Here is a 23130-nt window from a genome sequence, read left to right as displayed (position 1 = left end):
TAGTAAGCTATATTTTCACAACATGAACTGACAATGATTTGGCAATGATCCAGTTTATCTCAGAAATCTGGAAAACTACATTCAATGTCAAGGTCTCCAAAGCAGATGTCTGATTTGGGTTGTATAGAGTGGATTTTCTAGGATGATCATAGTGTTTGGATGATTTCATAAAATATTTAAATACATTTTTAATTTCTATAATGAAATGGTTTCCAGAATCCTGTCTTAAATATTTGCTTAGTTTTGATATTAAGTTTTAAAACAATTCTAAGTGTTTTAATATTTGCCCATAATTACATTGTTTAAGTCTACAAAACAGAAACACACCAGGAACCTTTTCCTACATATTAAAAAAAAAAAAACAAGATGTCATTTTTGTTTGTTTCTATAATTACAATAATCATGTCTTTAGAAGAGAGCATATACCAACAGCTCATTTTTAAGTCCTTACCTTTTGAGATAGATTGAAGTAGGAATAGGATCATGAGAAAGTGAGAATTCAGAGAGGAATAGAAACACTGAGTATATAGAGAAGGGCAGGACATTTAAGTGTACACAAAGCAAATTAAATTATTTTTAGGAACTGGGGTTGTAGCTCAGAGTAGAGCACTTAGCAAGCATGAGACCCTGGGTTTGACCCCCAGTACCACAAAAATAAACAAACAAACAAACAAATAAACAAATAAATAAAATTGTATTTGACTAACTATAGGTAGCATTTTATTTTAATTTCTTCCAATATTCTCACACGTGGATAATAATAATATTAATTGTCACAATTAAAATATAAATTTTGCTTGTATTATAGTTCTCAGTCTGTGTCTTTCAGCTCTTGGTTTTGCCTTCATGTATTGCTACTTTTATGTTTGTTTTCCTCTACTTTGATATTTATTTTTCTTCATTCCAATGTATTCCTTAAAAATATTTCACATCTGCTGTCTAAGCAAAGTTTTACAATATTCCAGTCATAAATGGAAAATTATGAAATTTTTGTTTGCATGCACACTTGTGTGTGTGCACGCGCACACACACACACACACACACACATCTTAACCAATGAACCTAGATATAATGGTGTTGAGGAGAAAAGGGCAAAATAGCCCAGTTAAAGAAAATGTTTTTCCCTGTGATGGTAGTTGAGCTGCCTAAATTCTATTACAAAAAAAAAAGTGCATATTTGAATGGGCAAGCCATTCACCCCTAAATAATACTTGGCATTCTGTAGACATAGAGTAAGCTCAAAGCAGGCATTTAAAAATAAGAGCATATGATCAAATTTTATGTTCACAATGTCCATCATAGAAGATGGTAAACCACACATAACATAAATGATTTGTAAAGTATATATATATATATATATATATATATATATATATATATATATATATATACATATATATAATTATTATTATTATTATTATTATTATTAGACCTTTTCTACTATTACTTCATTGAGAGTAAAGAGAATTTCATTCTTTCTTTTATTGTCGAATTTCCTCAGCAATAACAAAACGAATTCTACTTTTTGGTCCAAAGTTTTTTCTTTTCTATAGAATATCAATAAATTTTTATAACAAACTTGATTCCTACCTGCCTTTCATTACTCCTATACACTTAAAGTCTAAGTAAAAGTAAATGACTCTTTAATATGATACCAGCAGTTCTCAACTCTTTCTATTTTGATGGACTCTAGCTAGGTTTCATAGACTTGCTGGTATATGACTGTACTAATCACTCTGATGATCATTCCAAGAGCCATCTTTTCTTTGAAACCTTTCTAAGAATTTACCACTAGTACCATCCAACTTTGTGGAAAGCATGTATTGTCAGTCCATAATCCTGATTTGGATTGCATTTGCTTCCATAATCTTTAAAATATTATAGCTCTATATAGAATCACAGACATAAAACTTTAAGAGATTCCAGAGGTAATATAGCCTAAAATTCATGTTTTAAATATAGAAAACCTTGATATCTGATTCTAACATTCTAAGTAGATAGCCATTTTAGGATAAAGGGATACAGTGATAAATTTGGGTGAAATTTTCTTAAAGATTTCATAGTAGGTATTTTTGACTTAAGTTGTTCAGGATGGATTATCGAGGATGACATGTTCACAATATCATTTAGTAAAATATACAAAATGAAATTCTATGTGTCTGATAACGAAATGATCCCTCATGTATCCTACATATATGTTCCGACTTGACATTAAGTATTCAGCTTCAAGTGGGTTTCAGTCTATTATCTTAAAATGTTACCTGTAACAAGCCTTCAAGGGATGCCTTATGAAGTAGTACTTGAGTCTACCTTTGAGTGTGGGTATGATAGTCATGCAGACAAGCTTAGGGTGAATGAGAATCTAAGCTAAAAAATAGTATTGTTTATCATTAATGATGACATTTTACTTGAAATGTGTTTCTACATAAACATGGACAGTTCTTTGTTTTACATAAAAGGAAATTCAGTGAAAGATGGTGCTATTTTAAAAACTTATGTGTATCTGGGGCAATGCAGAAAAAAATCAGCAAAGCACAGAAGACCTCATTGGTTGCTAAGTCTACATTTTTATCAATTCATCTATTTTAAATGCAATGATGTCTTTTTTGTGGTTAGTCAGCATGATTATTACCATCACAACAGGAGAATATGTAATGCAATGAAAAGCACATTATCTGTGTGAGAATCTGACAGAGACATCCAAAATATTCAAATTAATTACTGACATAAATTTTTGATAATTTATCTACACTGAATCTCAGTTTCTGTTTTTGGGAAGGGAATTTATAGGCTAATCATGCTCAGATATTAACAGAAGAAATTTATGTACAGGTTTTATATGGGAAATTTTCAATACCTACATATGTCTAACTGCTAAAATAACACTTTGCCTCTAGGTTTGAGGCAATTTACTTTAATTAAGATTTTATCTTGAGTGAATCTTGGGGAGATTACAAAATTAGAGCAGCTTCTGTGAATTGGAAATGTATCTTAATTGAATGATGTTTAATAAAAATTGTGGAAACATTTTATGATGTCAAAACACTTTGTTTCTCTTGCCTTGTAGGAGTCTAAGTTGCCAAAGGATTACCTTGCACAAAAATCTGTTCTTCTCTTTCGTTTGTAACTCTATTGTAACAATCATTCACTTCACTGCAGTGGCCAACAACCAAGCCTTAGTGGCCACAAATCCTGTGAGTAAAATGAAGCCTACCTTTTAGGTTCAAGGGGCTGGTGGGGAAGCGAGGGAGAATCAATGTGGGGATGAGTGTCTGGTGCACATAGCATGTGTCTAAGTAAACAGGCATGTATGTTTTCAGGACTGACATACAGAGTATATGTAGCTGTATTAGAATCCAGAAAGATAATTTATTGCTCAATATTCCCTAAAATATAAAAAGCAAATAGTAAAAGGAGGAATATATCTATTTCAATTATTTATACATATTATATAGATTATCACTTCATTTTATGGCCATACTCAGTGGAATGATGACTTTATGACACTCCATCCAATGTGACAAAACAATCAGTGTGACTAACTTTGCATAACTAGAAACAACAATATGTGAAAATAGGAACTTCAATTTGAATTGTACTTTTTGTATCACACTGACTTTAAAAAGAATATAAAACCAGGAAAATAATGAATGATACATGTCCTATTTCAATTAACATAAAATTTTAAAAAGATCTATCAAAGCTTCATTATCTCAAACATTCTGAGATTGTTTCCTTGCAAGTCATTTTTTTTAAAACACAAGTTAAAATTGCCTTATATAATTGTGCATATTTTATGCAAGCTATGTGCCTGTGTATTTTAATTAAAATATACACAATGATGACATATAAATTCAATTTTTATGATTACCTAATTTCATAATGTTTGTAGTTTTTACTATAATTTTGGATATGGATTTTTGTGTGTGTGTGTGTGTGTGTGTATGTAATGTAGTGTCATTGTGTGTGGGTGTGTGTTTTAACATTATCTAGTTACTGAAATCAGATAAGGAAAGGGATTTTCACTCAATGGGTCAATAAACAACACCCTCATATGTGTTTTATGTGTGTTTTTAGGGTAATTTCCAAAGTTCTAAAATTCCCTTCATTGTTTGCTCATGTGCATCCGGATTGTTTAATCTTGTATATGTTCCACCCTAAAGTCACTGGGTTAGGAAACATACTGAGGTATAATTAGCAATATAAAAAACTGGCTAAACATCCTGTCATTTTAGAATGAATTTCTCTAGGACAGGAGATTCAGAGTTTTGTCACAGAGTTGTAAAGCAAATTTCTAAACCTTGTATGTTTGTTACAAAAAATGTTTTGTTTAATACATGAAACACAAATTAAAGTCTAATTATTTTAATATCTTCTTGGTAAAGTGTATTATTTATTTATATCATCAATGCCATGTGTAGCAATGTATTTTTCTAAAATATGTTCTAAATTCTTATCCAAATAGTTTATAGATTAACATTTTGTTGAAATCAAGAAGCCCAATTTAAAATGATTGTGCTGTATACATGTAGTAAGAATTGTAAAGCATTAGACTGTCATTTTTTTTAAAACTCAATAAAAAAAGAACATATATAAAAAGAACATTAATATAACACTCACTTCTATTGTATTACATGTATGTTAATGCAAGTTTGTTTACTTTGACAAATAAAAATATCTAAATAAAAAATAAAATAAAATGAATATCTAAAAATCATAGAGATAAAAGTTTGAAGCTGAGGTACATTGTTTCTATAGATATAGTTGAATAATTCCCTTTTATCTTTGAGAAGACTTTAACATACTATTATATTTCACATAAAGCTGCACTATTTAAAATTTGATGTCATGCATTCTGCACATATACTTAAAAATAAATGGGTTTTATATATTTATTTGACAGGTGATACGGTGTACAATAGTAAAATTGGAATTATAAGAATCATGTTTAGAATGTAGTTTTGATTGAGGTTATGTGAGTATTAGCAAAGCATTTTACTTTTCCTCTACTCAGTCTTTTATTAATAAAATATGTGCCTGGGGATAATGCCTACCTCACCAAATTGTTACAAGGATTAAATAAAACAAAATATGTAAAAATATTTTAAGCTAATTCCTATGTAAATGTTACTATTACTAGTCTATGACACCCAATATTTATTTTCCACTACTTTTCATTTTAACTTTGTTTGTAAAGAAAGATTTTTATTTCAAGAACAATGATAATTTTCCCTTAATATTCATTGAATTTAAGACTGGAAATCAGAGTTTATATGGATAATTAATTTGCCATATATTACTGCGGGAAGTTTAAGTTTATTCCCTTCATCAAGGGAGTAAACTCTCTCTTATGCTTTTGTGTTTTAATTATCCAATACTTGAACCTCCCTCTTCCTGTTTCTGTAACACTAGAGGAGGGAAAGTGGAAACCTCAGGAAAAGAGGAAGAGAAACCATATTTTTTTCTTCTTCATGCCCACACTAAGCTTTCATATTTTGTGTTTGGATAAGGTAGTCAATTACCACATTAGAGTATTATTTAATAAGTATTTTCACTAATAGCATGCAACATTTAGATACTTTTAATAGATGGTTTTTAATATTCTTAATTTTTTCTGACAGAATGCAACAATTGAGAAATTCATAATTAAAATAGATGTAAAGTACATGTGAAATATTTACACTTATAATGACATAGTAACTAGAGTGCATTATGGAAACACAAATCTATGAATGAAGTGATTTGGAGTTTACAGAATTTTCTGAGAGACATACCATTACATATCTTTAGAGTCTGTGGCTAAAAAAATTAGAAGCACCATGAGTATAAAGACTAGCATTTACAAATCTTAACCATTAACATGTGAAATTTGTGTGAAGAGCAGAAACTTTCATGTTTCCTAAAATAGAGTATTGCTTTACATTTCGATTCACAAATAAAGACAGAAAGATCATTTCCCTCTTCCCACAGGTTAGTTGTAAAGTGTCTCAGTTTATCCACCTTTACCTGATGGGCTGCAACTACTTCTGGATGCTCTGTGAAGGCATTTACCTGCACACACTCATTGTGGTGGCTGTGTTTGCTGAGAAGCAGCACTTGATGTGGTATTATTTTCTTGGCTGGGGTAAGTGCCCCTACATACATCTGCTGATTCAACTGTTTAAGAAAGGTTTGAGAGGTGTAAGGCTTTTTTTTTTTTTTGTAATAACAATATAATTTAATATACCAGTGACTAGTTTAGGTTGACTGAATATATAGTGACTAAAAAGTAAAATGAGAATCATGAATTAGGGATCTAGTCTCTTCCTGGTGTCAATAAATGAATAAAGCTATGAAAAAAATGTATTTGTTTTCCACATAAACTCTTGACATGGAATTGTTCCCAAAGCAAAGCACTGACATACTCTGGTGTATTTTAAAAAGTAGCTGAAATATTGTAAAATGTATAAAATGCACAAACTGAATTCAACAAGACTAGTTTCCCAAAACATGAGTAAAATAACTTTTACTTATTTATCATCTGTTTAGATCAAGGTAAGGAATAGATACAGCTATAAAGAGGTTTGTGTATACATAAGCACAATTTTTAGAACATTCTTGATACCTTTATCAAGCATTTCTTCATCTGATTTTGAAAAGCTATGATTTAGAAGGTTAAAACCATGCAAAATTGCTGGTATAAAACATTTTTCTTCCTTCTTTTCAACAGAAAATGACTTACTATTAGTCTGTCTCTCATAGTAGATATTCTTGTCAGGCTCACATTTTCCCATTTTGGATTGTATACTAAATATTAGCCAATTTCATCTCTTAGACAATATATAAATACTGGATTTCTTCTAGGCTTTGGCATACAAGCAGCACATTTATGGACTTAAGCTCTGAGGTCCACCAACTCAAAATGACTTATATTAGAAGAAAATTTACACCTACATACACACAAACACAAAAATAAAAATACATAAAAGTACATTGTACTCATTGCTTGGCCATACAGGTAATATTTACTCAATAAACATATAGTGGTCAGTTTTTTTTTTGCTCCAAGAATATCTCTGACTTTCATACTTTATGACTATTTTAGGAGTTGCATCTATAAAGAAAACTGCCTGTTTTAAATTTTGTTCTCTTGTATCTGTAGGATTTCCACTGATTCCTGCCTGCATACATGCCATTGCCAGAAGCTTATATTACAATGACAAGTAAGAGACTCTCTACAGTTTCTATTAGAGTTAAATGAAACATAAATCTTCAACATAACATCTTTATTTTTTCCCTTAGTTGCTGGATCAGTTCTGATACACATCTCCTTTACATTATCCATGGTCCAATTTGTGCTGCTTTACTGGTACGTAATTAAGGTTTTCTTTTATCTCAACACTGCTCATATTTGTGAATCTTCTGGCTGTGTTACATTCTTCAGGATCTCCATTGTCAGAAATGGAAATGATGTCCTCACAGTGCTTAACTTACTAGGGTCCATTGGAGACCTTCTATTTGAGGTGTGGGCAATAAAGGCCACACCTTTTTATAAGGGATGGCAATGTAACAGGGACCAAGCAGGAAGTAGACATCAGAGCGAGACATAATGAGGGGACAGAGTGTGTTAATGGAGTTGGACAAGTGCTGGGAAGAGTTACAGGACCAATGCTGGCCTTGGTTTCAGGAAAAATCCAGCATAAAACAATAGCATCAATGAGAAGGAGCAACAGAAGAAATACTGAAGCTTCTCCCTCCTTCCATAGTCTCATCTTTTTTTGACCAAATACAGCCAATGTCAGAGGGCAATAAAGTACGAATGAAGATATCATCCCCAGATGTAAAATCCTGGGGCACAGAACAAGAGAGAAGATGGGTCTGATAAATTAGGAGGGCAACTAAGAAAATATCATTCTCAAAAGTATATAATAATTAAGAGGGTAAATTCTGATAACTGATTGCCTGGGTTTAAATTTCACTTGTTCCTCTATTTGCTGTGTGACCTTAGGCAATTAAACTAATCATTCTGTGTCTCAAATCTGTCATTCTAAGGAATATAAAAATGGTGACTTTTATAGCAACAATTAACTGTCTGAAAGTGAACAAAACCCAAAGAAATCCCATTTGTTATACGTATAAGCACACATACGCATGCATGCAAACAAATAATGAAGGAAGTTAAAGATCTCTAATGAAAATTATAAAACTGATAAATAAATCATAGAGGACACACACACTATTGAAAGATATCCCATATTCATGGATATTTACATCTAAATGATTTTCTACAAAGGTTCTACAAAGGTTCCAGTTTCATCAATAAACAGAGATGGGAAAAGTGTATAAACAAATGCAGAAGAATCAAACTAGACCCCTACCTCTCACCATATGCAAAACTCAACTAAAAATTTATTGAAAACCTAAATGTAAAACTCAAAGCTTTGAAATGCTTAGAAAAAAATAGGGAAAACACTTTAGATATTAAGATATATATATAAGAATAAGCAACAAAAGCAAAACTACACAAATAGGATTACATCTAAGAATCTTTTGCATGTCAAATAAAGCAATTGATAAGTTAAAAGACAACCTTCAGGATGGGAGAAAATGCTTGCAAACTATTCATCTCATACAGGATTGATATCCAGGACATATAGAAACTCTAATAACTTAGTAAAAAAATACAAGTCTATTTTAAAAGAGGGCAAATTATCTGAATAGATATTCCTCCAAAAAAGATATACAAAGGCTAGTGAGCATTGAATAAAAAATTTCAACATCACTAATCATCAGGGAAATGAAAATCAAAATGACACTTAGACATCATCTCTTCCTAGTAAGAGTGACTATCATCCAAAATACAAAAAATAACAAATTTTGATAAAGATGTGGACAAAGAGGTCCTCATACACTGTTGGTACCATATGGAAAAGAATATGGCGGTTTCTCAAAAAACTGAAGGTAAAATTACCATATGATTTGGCAGTTATACTTTTGGGCATATATTCAAATAAAATGAAATCATTGTGCTATACCTGCACACTCATGGAATTTGCATACATAAAAGCCAAGATACAAAATCAATCAAATTGTTCACCACAGATGAATGGATAAAAAATAATGTAGCATATATTAACAATTGAAAACTCTTCAGCCTTAGAAGGATGAAATCCTGTCTTTTGCAGCAACTCGGATGGTACAGAAGACACTATGCTAAGTGAAATAAACTAGGCACAGGAAAAGAAATACTACATGTTCTCACTCATTAGTGGGAAATAAAAAGTTGATCCCACAGAAGCAGAGAGTAGAATGGCTAGGATGGGTGGGTAGGGGCAATAGTGGGAGAGTGGATATCAAAATATAGAGGAAGGAAAGCAGTTCTCATGTTCTATTCACCATAGGTTATCAAGAGTCTATAGCAATTATTATACACCTAAAAATAAGTAGGAAAAAGTTTGGAGGTTCCCAACACATAGAAATGATGATATTTCAAAAACTCAAAATGTTAATTACTCTGATTTGATCATTACATATTTTAAATTATGATAATGTACCATAATCAAATGTACGAATATTATCAATTTAAAAATAATAACAAATATTGATTTTTACAGGTTTTAGAAGTAATATATAAAATATGCTTAGCCTGACATGTAGAAAGCACATACCAAGTGTCAAATTCTGGGTCTGTGCCTTGTCCCACAGGACAGTCAGTTAAAAAAACCAACATTTTAAAAAATATTCTTTAAGAAAATCTCAAAGGCAGATGTACTTCCTTTTCATGCACCCTCCACATACTAGGGACATGTGTGACACACTGTGTTGAAGTGTACTCTGGTACTGCCTTGCTTTGTATTCTTTGTACTCAAAGAGCCAGCTCTGCATCTTGGCTTCCTTGCTGGCTGTGTATCTCAAGGCAAGTTCTGCTTTGTTTTGTTTTTAACCTCTCAGTGACTTTGTTTCCTCATCTGTGGTGAGCCGCTTCTGCCGTTTCTGCAGACTATGGTCGCCATTACAAGATGGCGCTGGCTCCGCTGTGGTCTGTGACAAACAACTCCTTATTTGGGAGAGTTGGCGCATGGTTTTTCACCACCCTATGAGAAAGCTTCACGTGGCAGCTTCGCATTGGGGCTTGAGATGCTTTATTAAGGCTGGGAGGGGCATCCAAGGGAGAGAAGAAGAAATATCAAGGGCCTGAATAAACTGCTGAAAGAAGATTCCTGAGTTGCGTCTTCCTTGCGGGCAAGGGGTCGTGACACTCATCTATAATGAGGGAATAAGGAGCATACTTCACAGGGTCTTGCAAGGATTAAATAAGATACTTCCTGCTAAGTGATTAGAACAATGCACCAAATACAATAAACTGAAAAAAAAAAAAACTTCAAAAAGTTTCTTCATTGTAATTTCTACATGTTATCATGGTTCTGTTCTTGCATTGAATTGTCTGTTCTAAGCAGAGCTCAAAGGAATTAAATGGGTTGTTAGGGCCACCCATGAGCTTCCAGAACAAATACAAGAAAACATTTTATTCCAGAGATCTGACTGTACAGAGAATTATGTGATCCAAACTCCTAAACCAGAAAGATTTGAGAAGTTAAAACACCTAGCAAATACAAAATGTAATAACAGCTAACCCAATCCTCAGAAAATCCTGTTCACATCAACTTTAAGAAAGAATAGATGGCCGTGGTAAAATTTAAGAATATAGCCCATCAAGCTGCTCAGCAAGAGAGGAAGTGAAAATTCACTCTATTTGCAAAACATTTTTGTATCTTATTGGCCTAAAACAAGATTAGAAGCCTGTTTTTCTACCAGTTTAAATTATCCTGCCCTTGTTTAAACTGCAGGGTCTCCCACTGGTTCTGCCAATTCCAAGGTCCTGGGCGGGGCTCTAATAATTGTTCATATGGCCCAATGTCTTTGTACAACTTTTATAAATAACATATTTTAACCACAATCAGTTTCTTTCCATTCAGACTTCCTCTATCACATTTCCCTTGAGCAGGGTGGTATTAGAGTGATTGCAACACTTTCAGATCCTGCCAAGGGGAAGCTGAGAGAGGATACATTTAATTTGAGTTCACTGGGAGATATTTAGGTCACTTCAGGGCATAGTTAAGGAATTGCTGGCCATCCTTGTATGAGAGTGGCTTCCAGGAACCCTTCTATAGACACTGCGCGGATTCACCGTGTGTTCTTCCATGACCCTAAGGTAGTTTGCTAATATGAAAATGTCTTGTTTCTATCTTGCTCTTGAATTTTATGGGTATCAAAGTAGAAACAGGCTTCTCTTTATAACTAGGTTGGTTCCAAGTTGGATAAAATTCAGAAACAGTTCATCTGAAATTTGAAATTCTTGTTCCATTTTTGTTCATAATACATAGGAATATTTACAGAAAATAAAATAGGATATGATAATTATGTGGAAATGGTGTGGAAACAATGTCCAATTCACTCTAACAAAACTCTTCACAGAGTCACTAATATAAAGATTAACTCCATTGTCAATTCTCATTTCTAGTTTCATGTTTTAAATAAAGACTTGCCACTTAGAGAGGTCTTGGTGTTTAAAAAGCTTTTGTGGAGCCCAATTGTAACATTTCTACTGTATTTTTTAAAATGATTTATGAATTTATTTATTAAGATTATAAAATATTCTATAATTTATAAGCAGATAAAGGATATTGTTACCTTTTATTCTTTGGATTGATAGTGATTTCTTTTTGGTTGAAACTTTCAAATATCAACGAATGCTTGGAAGGGCCTGTAGGAGGAGGAGTATAACAGCTGGCTTGCCAATTTGTCATGTTTCATTGTTACACCTGTTCAAATGGCTTACTCTGCTTTTGTCTTTATTCTGCCTTGTATCTTTTCCTGTGTTTCTGAACATGTTCCTTTTCACAGATGTGTCATCACCAGGATTCTAGTGAGCTGTGTACTTTTGAAGCATATATTGCCATTGAATTGTCCCATGGCATAGAATATTTTTATGCCTGATTATTTTTGTAACAGCTGTCTTAAATTAGCAAATGCTATGCTATTCTTTTCCACATTAAATGAGAGATTACTGTTATTTTTCTTATTTTTTTAAATTAAGGTACATGGATACAAATTATATATTGGTCTATAGTTTGATTATAAAATATGACAGATGTTTGAAATCAGGGTGAAAACAAAGGAAAGACAAAAGCAATTAGCCCATATGAGGCTTTTCTGAAGTTCATATTCAGAAGCCTATGAAAGGCATAAAGGATAAGAGTACAGGAAAAAGACAAAAGTAAACAGTATTGACTTGAGTGAGTAAAAGAAAGAACATGACATTGGAGCAGGGATTCTTTCCTGAGTTATCTTATATTATCAAAGTTTTATGTCTCTCTTTCAAAGGGAGTGTTGTCTCTTGGAGAAGTTACTGAGGCATAGGAAATAGCAAATATGCAATTACAGAAAGTAACTTTAGAAAGTCCCATGGGATGCCAAGCGCTCTTGTTTCTAGGATGATCTGGAGCTCATGATGTGGTTTCCGCTCATGACATGGTCTCAGCATAAGGATAAAGAAGACAATATAGCACTATCTTGGAGAGTTGTTTTAATAATTATTGTTACAAAAGAATCTTATAAAGATCATTATTACAAAAATAAAGGAAATAAACTAAAAATCTGAAAATAGTTATTATGGTGTATATTTGGAAAATAGATAACATGGACACTGATAAACAGGTGACATTTATAAAAATTAACTCTTGGCCAGGTGTGGTGGTGCACACATGTAATCCCAGAGACTCAGAAGGGGCAGAAGGATCACAAGTTTAAAGCCAGCCTTAGCAAATTAGTGAGGCCCTAAACAACTTATTGTGACCCTATCTCAAAATAAAAAATTTAAACAAAGGACTGGGGATGTGACTCAGGGGTTAAGTGTCCCTGAGTTCAATCACCAGTACAAAAATAAATAAATACATAAATAAATAAATAAATAACATCTGTTAAAATAATTTCTCATTTAAATTGAAAATATTAAAAACTTTTAGTTTTTGGATCACAGAAAAATCCAAAAGCACTGCATGAGAAAATGAGCTAGGAAAAAACACTTGAATATTTCACAATGGAATGTGTTCAAAATGATTCTCTCATTATGTTTTCAAATATAATCGATGAAAATCAATGTACTTATAAATCACATTTTGAGAAATCACAAATTAATATCAATCTATTAAGTTGTAAATATTTTTGTTGTTGTTGTTTGTTTTTCAGTACTAGGGATTGAACCACGAGGTGCTCTAACACTAAGCTAAAACCCCAGCCTTTTTATTTATTTTTTTCTTTCATTTTGAGACAGGTTTTTGCTAAGTTGCCCAGGATGGTCTTAAAATTGCCATCTTCCTTCCTTAGCCTCCCTAGGAGCTGGGATTACAGACATGTGCCACCCTGGCCACCTAATATTATAAATACTGTAAGATTTATAAAATTGGAGCACCAATAATGCTTCTCTATATTAAACATTAAAATAGTGCCATTTTGGTTTTTAGGTGAATCTTTTCTTCCTATTAAATATTGTACGTGTTCTCATCACCAAGTTAAAAGTTACACACCAGGCAGAGTCCAATCTCTACATGAAAGCTGTGAGAGCTACTCTTATCCTGGTGCCATTGCTTGGCATTGAATTTGTTCTTATTCCTTGGAGACCTGAAGGAAGGATTGCTGAGGAGGTATTTGACTACATCATTCACATCCTTATGCACTTCCAGGTATGGCATTCAACATCATTAAGCAGCTTGAGAAATTTGTTGTTAAATTTGAATATAGCTTTGGTTTCATTGTTGACTGCTAATGGGTCAAGTTAGTTATAAATACATGTATCTTTTTTCATTGGGATTCAAATAGCGTTCTATTTTTCTCCTACAGGGTCTTTTGGTCTCTACAATTTTCTGCTTTTTCAATGGAGAGGTATGTTGGTTGATTTTATTCCTGTTGTCCTTTGATATGTATTTGCCTTAAAAATAAGATAGAATTATAACTTCCCTAAGAACAATTATTCCAAATTCCATTTCTATCAGAGAAAAGAGCTGTAATATTTATTATTGTAAGTGAAAACTTCCTTCTCAAGTCATATTGGAAAAAAGTCAACCACACTTTAAAATACTTCATCAGTGACTTTTATTCATCTAGTTTTCTGACCTACCAGTATATCCTATTAATTCTGGACTTTGCCTCAGGTATTATGCGAGGTGATACTTAACTTCATGGAAGATGGACTATATAACAAGAGAGAGAATCCTTTTTTTTTGCCATTCCCCGCCCTCACACCCTGACCTATTTCACAGTGTAGCTTTTGGAAAAAGCTTTACAGTGGATACAAAAAGATGAAAACAAACTAAACTCTCAGTTGTACAAGGGCAAGGTGCAGTGGTTGGGAAATTTAGAATAGAATTCTGTAATTGCTATAATCCATAACATGGCAATGTATTCTGAATACTTCTAGATTTTTATCTATGGCTTTCTTACTTGGGGGTTTGAGAATTTAAAATCTGGTACTCTATTACATACATATGGATATTGTTGTAACTCAGTGGTTCCAGCTTTAGTTTTTCATATGTTTCTAATCTACTTGACAAATTTTAACCTGTAGGATTTTGGCAAACTCGAGTACACTTTAGAAATCCAGATAGTAAGTGAATGAGAAGTGGACAGTTGGTAACTGGGAAGCTATCATAAAGCTTCATATGGGGAACCAGATGGCATTAACCTTATGAGAATCAGTCCTAAAACACAAATCAGCATTGGAAATCATGGTACATGTCATAGAAAACCATGAAATATTGTTTTGCCTGGCTTAAATAATATTTTATGTATATTTCTTGGCAAATAATTCAATTCATTGCTTATAGATTAAAATTAAAATATATTGTAATTTCAAAATATACATGTTTAGTGTGTATATCTATATTACTAATATTGGTATGTGGAATATCAGCACATATTAAGTGCTTATTTCCATGATTCTGACACACTGAAAACAAGATGTTGCTATTTTTTCAAAGTCAATGAGAAGTATGGATGGAACACTATTAGGATAAACAGATACATGATTTGTTTTGAAAATGAAATTCATAAAGTCTTTGTTATGTACCTCTGTAAATATACTAGAGTACACATGGAGCTAGACAGTCCTCTATGCTGTCAATATAGGATGTAACATTTAGATAGAGATGAGAATGATCTGTACACATGCCAAAGAATGTACATGAAACACAAAAGGTCTACCTCTATTCCTACAGAAGCAGAATTTATTTTTATAATGTGTAATTTTTAAATAATCACTAGCAAAATATTTGGTGATAGGAGACAACATAGAATAAACACAGTGATGCATTAAAAACCCAATGGCTGCTATATTTTGGGAAATGCTCCGAATTTGGGAGTAGGTGTTTAATCTTTATTAAAGGGAAGTAAAAACAAGTTCTTTCTACATTAATTTCACAAGGATTAATGTAAACTAGGGCATGTAAAGATTTTTGTGCAATGTTCCATCATCACTAAATCCTTAGTATATTATAGATCCCTTAAAAGGTTTGTTAAACAACTTATTTTCAAAAATACATGTACAAATGGCAACATTCATCATATTGGAATCAGAATCTCAGATTGGCTCTTTTAATTAGAAAGGGTGCCTAGAGAATATCAAAACTAATGCTCCACACTCCTGTTACACTTTATCTGTATAAGCAAAAGAGACACAGGCCCTTGATCTTCTGCCATATCCTAAAATTGAGAACATTTTGGCATTGGAAAATTATAATAATAATAAGCCTGTGAACCAGGTTCTTGCCAAATCCTTTGGTTCTTCACAACATCTCTAATATCTGTCCCTTTTTCTTTATCTCTGGAGATACAGTCCCTGTTTGTGTATGATTCATCTCTCATCTTAAGAAATACTATAATCCCTCCTTTTTATCTCCTTGCCTCTAAGTTTTTCCCACTTTCATAACATGAAGAAATAGTGCCAAATCCACTTTGTCTGGTTCCAACTATGTCATGTTCTTAAAACCAATCTACTCAGGCTTAGTTTCCTTCTTGCTTTCCACATTAGGTCCAGTGGCTTGCCTTTAGACTAAAATTGTTGGCTTTTTTTTTTCTTCCACGTTTTATTTATTTTTAGCCAACATCTTCCTATTGGTATTTCTCAATAGTTAAACAACAGTGGCTTTACAAGTGCTCTGTCCTCTTTCCTCTCATCCCTAGTCTACACAGACAAAAATGTGCACTATTAAAGTGAATGAAAGACTGGCTATCAGAAGGATATATTTAACAACAATGGAAGGTAGATTTTTTTTTAAAGTGAACAAAAATATTTTCTGAGAACAACTGAACTCACATTTTATAATGATAACAAGTAGATTTCTGTGTGAAGCTCTATTAAAATTTTTAACTGATTTAGATTAAGGAGCAGAGACTTAGATCCTTATCAGGTATTAACAAGCATATAAGGTTGTGATGTTATATTCTACATATTTGACTAAATTACTTGCATGATGCTAATAAATAAAACAACAAAAACATACTCAAATCTTTAATAACACTTCATTTAAGTTTATGAAGTGGCCACTTTAATGTTCTGTTGAGCCAGTGTGATCTTGTATTAGAGGAAGCAGATAAAAATGTAACATCCTAATAGAGAATAATATAAACAAACAGAAGATTGCAAGGCTTCTAATTAGATTTATTTTTAACTTCAGTAAATAAGAACCCATACTTCAGGACACTGACCTTCCATGGTTTTTGTGATAATTTAGTTGCAAAGAAGAAATAGAAGGATGGCCTTTATCAAATATATTTCAAGGCAAAACATGCAAATATTTCAAAAACTATCTTGTCTTTTAGAATTGAATTTAAGCTTTGCTTTTGGGGGCTTGCAGCTAATATGTTTCTTGTGATCAGCTTCTCAAATTTATGTAGAATCTTTTCTGCAAAAGTGTGCTCTACTTTCTTTCCACCTGAAGCTATATTTCTGTATTCAGTCAGTCCAACAATAGCAGTAAAGTGAGGAGGAATTTATTACATATAAAAAGAATCATAATAAAAATAATTTTTATCTGCTATCTGTTATGGGTTAGATATGAAGCTTCCCCCAAAAGCTCATATGTTAAACAATTCTAGAACTTTCAGAAGTTGACTGATGGGTTATGAGAGTCTTAATCTAATCAGTGCATTAATCCAGTTGGATGAATTTATTAGGTGGAAACCATTGGGTGTGGCTCTGGGATATATATTTTGTCCTTGGTGAGCCCAGTATGCTCTCTCTCTGCTTCCTGATACCATGTCCTAAGCTGATTTCTTATACCACACCCTTCTGCCATGATATGCTGCCTTACCTTGCATCCAAAGCAATGGACTGAGATCTCTCAAACCATGAAATTTTCCTCATATACATTGATCTTCTCAGGCCTTTTGGTTAGAGCAGAGAAAAAATTGACTAAAACATCATCAGAAGTATTTAGAGAGTCAAAATTATTATTTTTTTGTTTCAAATCTCTGTTTATTTATCTAAAATTCATAATCTAAAACTATTGCTGCATCCTGCACACCAAGGGATCAGTAAACTGAATGGAGATGTGAACTGGCTGAGAAATTAAAAGTCTGAAATAATTAATAAGAATTAAAAGACAAAAGATATAGAAAAATAGTTTCATGGCAGGGACCCAGTGGATGGAATAGGCTCTCAGTCTGTTCCCTAACAATAAGTGGGGTTCCTTGGGTTTTATTTATAGGGAAGCACATCAAAGAAATTTATTGTGAGAAAAAGATTTTTGAGGTAAATAAGAAGAAAAAGGCCATGGGGACCAATTGGCCTGAATGGAGACTTATCACTTGTGCATTAATTGAAGAATTAAATAATTCCTGCCTCCTCCAGGCAACTAGCCACTCGAGGATATTTGGGCGCTCTGGTACCTCTTTCCACCTCCAGGGAGTTTTATTTGAACCTAGGGCTGTCTGAACCAATACATTCTGCAGTATCTCAGAATTCTTTTTGAGCAGGAGTTGTTAAGGCAAGTCTAAGTGGTCTGAGATTGGTGAGATGACACTGAGAGTTCTCCAAGGGGCACACCTCTGCTTACACATGGCTCAGAGAAGCCCACAGTTCATTCATAAACTATTCCATTTGTCATTTTATTATGTTCTTGAAGATATTAAATATATAGATATTATTTTTAAAATTTCTTGATTCAAATTTTTCTTTGGAGGATTTAGAATGACTAAACCAAGAGCAAAGTATCATTGTTTTTTGCAAGACAAAAGCATTTATTGTCTAAAAATGCTTGTATTTTCAAAGCACATCTACCTGAAAATAAATTATTTCCTCAGTTTTGTTTATCATATAGAAAGAAATGAGCTTGAAAGTCTTTGTTACTGAACTTTGTAATAACATAACTTTGAAACCCAAGTTACAGCATTTGACTTATAATTTCTAAATCACAGAAGTTAAATGGAAATTTTAATAACTCATTTTGAATTCTAACTATAGAAATTGTTCACTCTGAATTTGATGCTTCCTTTTTATTTTCTACATTCTAAAACATAAAGAAACAAAATGTGTTCATTTTAAGTGACAGAATATAAGAGACTTTAACAGGACTTTGAAGATATACTGGCAATCCCTATTTGTTACAGAATGTAATTTTGAGAAGGAAATACAATGAAATACATTTATAAAGATTTAATAATGATCTGCATATAAGAATATAGTCAATAGAAAGTTGAGGAACTATATATAAGGAGAATATAAAGAAAATTGAAACAGTTACTGAATAAGTATGTTAACAGTATATGAATTACTGGAAAATTATTTTAATATGCTCAGAGTTCCTTTGAGGAAATAATCATAGGCTTAAAGACCTGTAGAGAGTTTGGAGAAGACCAAACAATGCACACTTAAGGTAAAAGTACATAGGGACAGAAGGATTGGGCTACTAACCTTGAAGCAGGATACCCCAAGCCAATCTACACACATATCAGTCCTGGAATGTCCAGTTTATCAAGTTCAAGGTGTATTTCAATATTCTTATTTGGACCCACTGACTTAATATGAGGAATACCAGCCACACTTGGTGATGGACACTTATAATCCCAGAGACTCAGAAGGCTAAAGCAGGAGAATAGCAAGATCAAGGCCAGCCTTAGCAACTTACTGAGAATCTGTCTCAAAATAATAAATAAAAAAGAACTGTGGATGTAGTTCAGTATTAGAGTGCCCCTAGGTTCAATCCCAGTACCAAATACACACACACACACACACACACACACACACACATACACTTTTAGGGTCTTAATGTAAACTAAAACACAAAATCTAGACTCAATCTCTAGCTCAAATCAGAAAATAAATGTCACTAAATTAAAAATTCACTCATGGAAAGGAGGTTCCAAATACACAGACGTGCAGAAGTAAAATTCCTAAACTTTTTTCAAAGTATTCATCCCATTTACAACTATCTATTCAATACTTTTCATTCTTCTAGGAAGTAAGCTCCATGTGAAATGAATACCCTGCTCTTTCATTTTCAGAGTGTAGCCCAATTTCTGGCATATGGTAATCATTAAATAAAAGATTGCTATTTTTTATATTTATTATATTTTATGTTTTATTCAATGGCAATAAATATGTAACAATTATTAATAATTCAAAGACAAGGCATGAAATAAAAATATTAGAGAAGTATTAAAATGTAATAACAATGTTTCTTAATGTCAACACAATTTACTTAATTTTTAATTAAATAAGAAAATGAAGCAATATTATTCAGTAACATCAATGTTTTTTCAAGAACAACTTTTCTACAACTTATTTTGCTATGTTTTAAATATAATATCTTCACTTCAATTAATGGATTTCTCTTGTTTCTTTTTGATTGATAGGTTCAAGCAATTCTGAGAAGAAACTGGAATCAATACAAAATCCAATTTGGAAACAGCTTTTCCCACTCAGATGCTCTCCGTAGTGCATCCTACACAGTGTCCACAATCAGTGATAGTCATGAATGTCCTAGTGAACACTTAAATGGAAAAAGCATCCATGATATTGAAAATGTTGTCTTGAAACCAGAAAAATTAAGTGATATAGTTATATGAAAATAGAGGCATCATTGCCTGCTTCATGCCAATCTTAACTCAAGGATTTGGACCTGTGATTTTACAGCAGAAGACTTCAATATTAAATGAATTTCTCTAATGCCATAAAGACAGCCTTCAACTTAAAGGAGAATTGTGTTGATAAATTTTTGACAACTAGCTCTATGTGGGGAAGAAGGCCCTGATTTAAAGTTTGCCAGTAAATACTCTGCTTTGGCAGATTTCAAACTACCAACTTGACATCACTGAATGTGGAATTGGGAAAAATGATAAGCACGGTCGACTCTCATGAGCTGATGTGGGTCAGCTGCAGCACATCACTGCAAGAACTGACAGATGAGTAAGACCAAAGGTTCACATACACATTGGGTATAACATTACTCTCGTCACCTAAGGAGACCTAGCTAAGTTTTCCACACTTTGAAGAGAAAGTTAGTTTTTACATGTTGGCTGTTTAAAATCTTAATCCCAGTGTCACAGGTGCAGTTGATTTTTGCTTACCCAGAAAGCATTCTAACCCTTTTTTGTAATACCTTTTCAAATAGACCAGACAGAGTTAATTATCCCTGTTGGCTTACCCTCTTCTCCCTAAGAACAGTAACAGAGTTTCTATGAGCTATTCATTTGCTGATACATCACGATTATATCCTATGGCATGTGCTTTTTTGAGACTTAGTGAACAGGCTGCATGATATGTGATCCTACTTCTGTATCATTAGGGAGACATCCTGGTTAATGCTATAAAACTCCTAGCAGCTACTTCCTGCTTTGCTATAGGAGTGGGAGGGAATAAGTTTCCCTGAATCTGTAAATAGAAATCTTTGCCCCTTCCATTTCTACTGTGTAGACAAATTAGCAATCATTTTAGATGAAGGAAATCAATGAAGGATTTCTTATTATCTTGGAAGTTTGTAAAAAAAAAAAAAAAGGATTGTTGTGAAAAATGAGCTTGTAAATACTCCAGTATTTTATTTTATAGTCTCAAATACCCACTACCTAGGTAATTTTTTTTAAAAGTAGATACGTAATGCAACAATGTATACATGTTAATATCTGATACTGTGTCTGGGCTGACTTTATAATAAAATAGAGTCTGGTATTCTATATTTGGTAAATATTTTAAGGACAACCAGATGCCAGCATCAGAAGTTTGAGAGCAAAAAATAAAACAGAAACATCTATGGTAAATATAAAATATTTATTTTAAAAATGAAAGGCCATTATCTTATTGACATATTAGTTTTTGTAATTCATACCCTAGTGGGTGTGCTTGACATATTTTCCTTCCATTTTGATGATGAACTCACATTATAATCTAGAAATTTTCAACAACTACTAATAAATGCCAATTTACTCTCTGTATGGGTTTTACCACATTAAAATACTATTTTACTGACTTATACTATATGATTAAATATGGGTTTGGAAATGTCCCAGATTATTAAAGAGAAGAAACTAGAGGAAGATACATATCACAATGTTTTATTAGGGAACAATTGTCAGACATTTTTTCAATAATTAAATTAAGATGGTAGGAAAACTTGCTAATGAATTAAACTGACATTTAAATTGGATTCAGTTTTTCTAATGTTATTTTCACTGGAATCTCCAAAGAACAACAATGACTTCAATTAGTGAACATCAATTTTAGGACAAGTTTTTATGTGGAGTGTTTTTTAAGTGTGTCAGCTTTAGATGGATTGAAATAATGATCTATTTATCATAAGTTGTTTCTTAAGCCATCAATAATGTTGAGTTCTGAAGTCATTTGAAATTGTCAAGGAAAATTCTCTAAATTAGTAAGAATTTACATATTAAATGGTCTGGTAAATGCATTTATAATTTATCTATGCATGTAAAGGTATCATTAAGTTAGTTTCAAATTTACAAATTTCATAGCAAGCTATTATAAAAAGGAACGCAGGCTGTTCTGAACTTTCAACTGCCTAAATTATACAAAATTTCCACTTAATAAATTCAATTTTAGCTATTTATTGTCAAAGACACAGATTCATGTCTTTTGCAGACAGTGTCCATGTATTTCAGCATTCTTCTAGACAATCTGTCAGTTTCAATCATACACGGCAGTAGAAATGTTGAATTGTCAGAGAGCATGTTAAAATGATATTGTAATTTTGAAGTATTTTTATTGTGCTTTGATCTTATTTAGTGCGGATGAGATTGAGATTTCTTTTATTGCCAAGGTTCATCTGATATACAGTGCTCAGATGTACCAATCTGTGATTGATCAGTATTAGTTTTATACTCAAATATTTTAAGATTAATATTTTTAAACAATAGATTTCTCTAAAGATGAACTGCTAATTAAGATCTTTGTATCTTACTTGTAAAGAAAAATGATTCTGATATTTTTAAGAAGAAAACTTCTTCGGTATCTAAAAACTAATTTGTGAATTTCTTGTTTTTAAAACATAGATCTGACATTTTCCTGCAATTGTGAAAGTCATATTTTAATTTTCTAAAAATTCTATTTTGTCATTTTTTTCAAAAGTTGTTTTCTAGTGAATTCATTACAAAACTTCCAATCTGAAATTTATTGTTTGTTCAAATGTAACCTAATGAACATGGAATTTCTGGTTGTAGTGCTATATGTATTGATCATAAATTTTAATGTGAATTTATTTTAATTTTCTCTTGGTTTTAATCTGCTAATAGAAACATTATCTGTAAAAATATTCAAGGTATTATGATCAAATAAAACAACTCATGTTATACCTACTTAAAATGTCTCTGTCTTGACTTTATGAAAATATTAAAGTTACCAGTTAAAGTTGACTTTCACTCATATATAATGGAGTGCTAAATAATTCAATTTCTAAAAATAAATTTTAGAGTGATCAATGGAATACTTCTTAAAATCAATAGATATATCTCTTTTACACTCCTTAAGGTCTTCAATAAATTCACTAGTAAGTGAATTTAATAAACCAATTCAGAAAAAGTTATGAATTTATTCTCAAGTTAAGAAAATACAAATGAACTATAATTTATACAAATTCTTTCTTATGC

At 32.2% G+C, this 23130-nt stretch overlaps 1 protein-coding gene across 2 annotated transcripts in view; it reads left to right on the top strand.

Moving 5' to 3' along the window:
* The window catches only part of Calcrl (calcitonin receptor like receptor), a 100685-nt gene extending 77839 nt beyond the window's left edge, over nucleotides 1-22846 (top strand). For both annotated transcript variants that reach the window (XM_046447449.2, XM_046447448.2), the window contains 7 exons: nucleotides 3068-3194; nucleotides 5971-6124; nucleotides 7142-7202; nucleotides 7282-7348; nucleotides 13503-13721; nucleotides 13879-13920; nucleotides 19888-22846. In XM_046447449.2, coding sequence (XP_046303405.1) covers nucleotides 3068-3194; nucleotides 5971-6124; nucleotides 7142-7202; nucleotides 7282-7348; nucleotides 13503-13721; nucleotides 13879-13920; nucleotides 19888-20100 — 883 coding nt within the window. In that variant the 3' untranslated portion in view covers nucleotides 20101-22846. The remainder of the gene's footprint in view (nucleotides 1-3067; nucleotides 3195-5970; nucleotides 6125-7141; nucleotides 7203-7281; nucleotides 7349-13502; nucleotides 13722-13878; nucleotides 13921-19887) is intronic.
* Nucleotides 22847-23130: the final 284 nt, after the last annotated feature.

The sequence above is a fragment of the Marmota monax genome, unplaced genomic scaffold, assembly GCF_021218885.2.
Source record: "Marmota monax isolate L192 unplaced genomic scaffold, Marmota_monax_Labrador192_F-V1.1 WCK01_AAM20220418_F8-fsc00007, whole genome shotgun sequence".
NCBI classification, from domain to species: domain Eukaryota; kingdom Metazoa; phylum Chordata; class Mammalia; order Rodentia; family Sciuridae; genus Marmota; species Marmota monax.
Note: the sequence above shows the minus strand (reverse complement) of the source record. Positions and strands in the feature narration are given on the sequence as shown.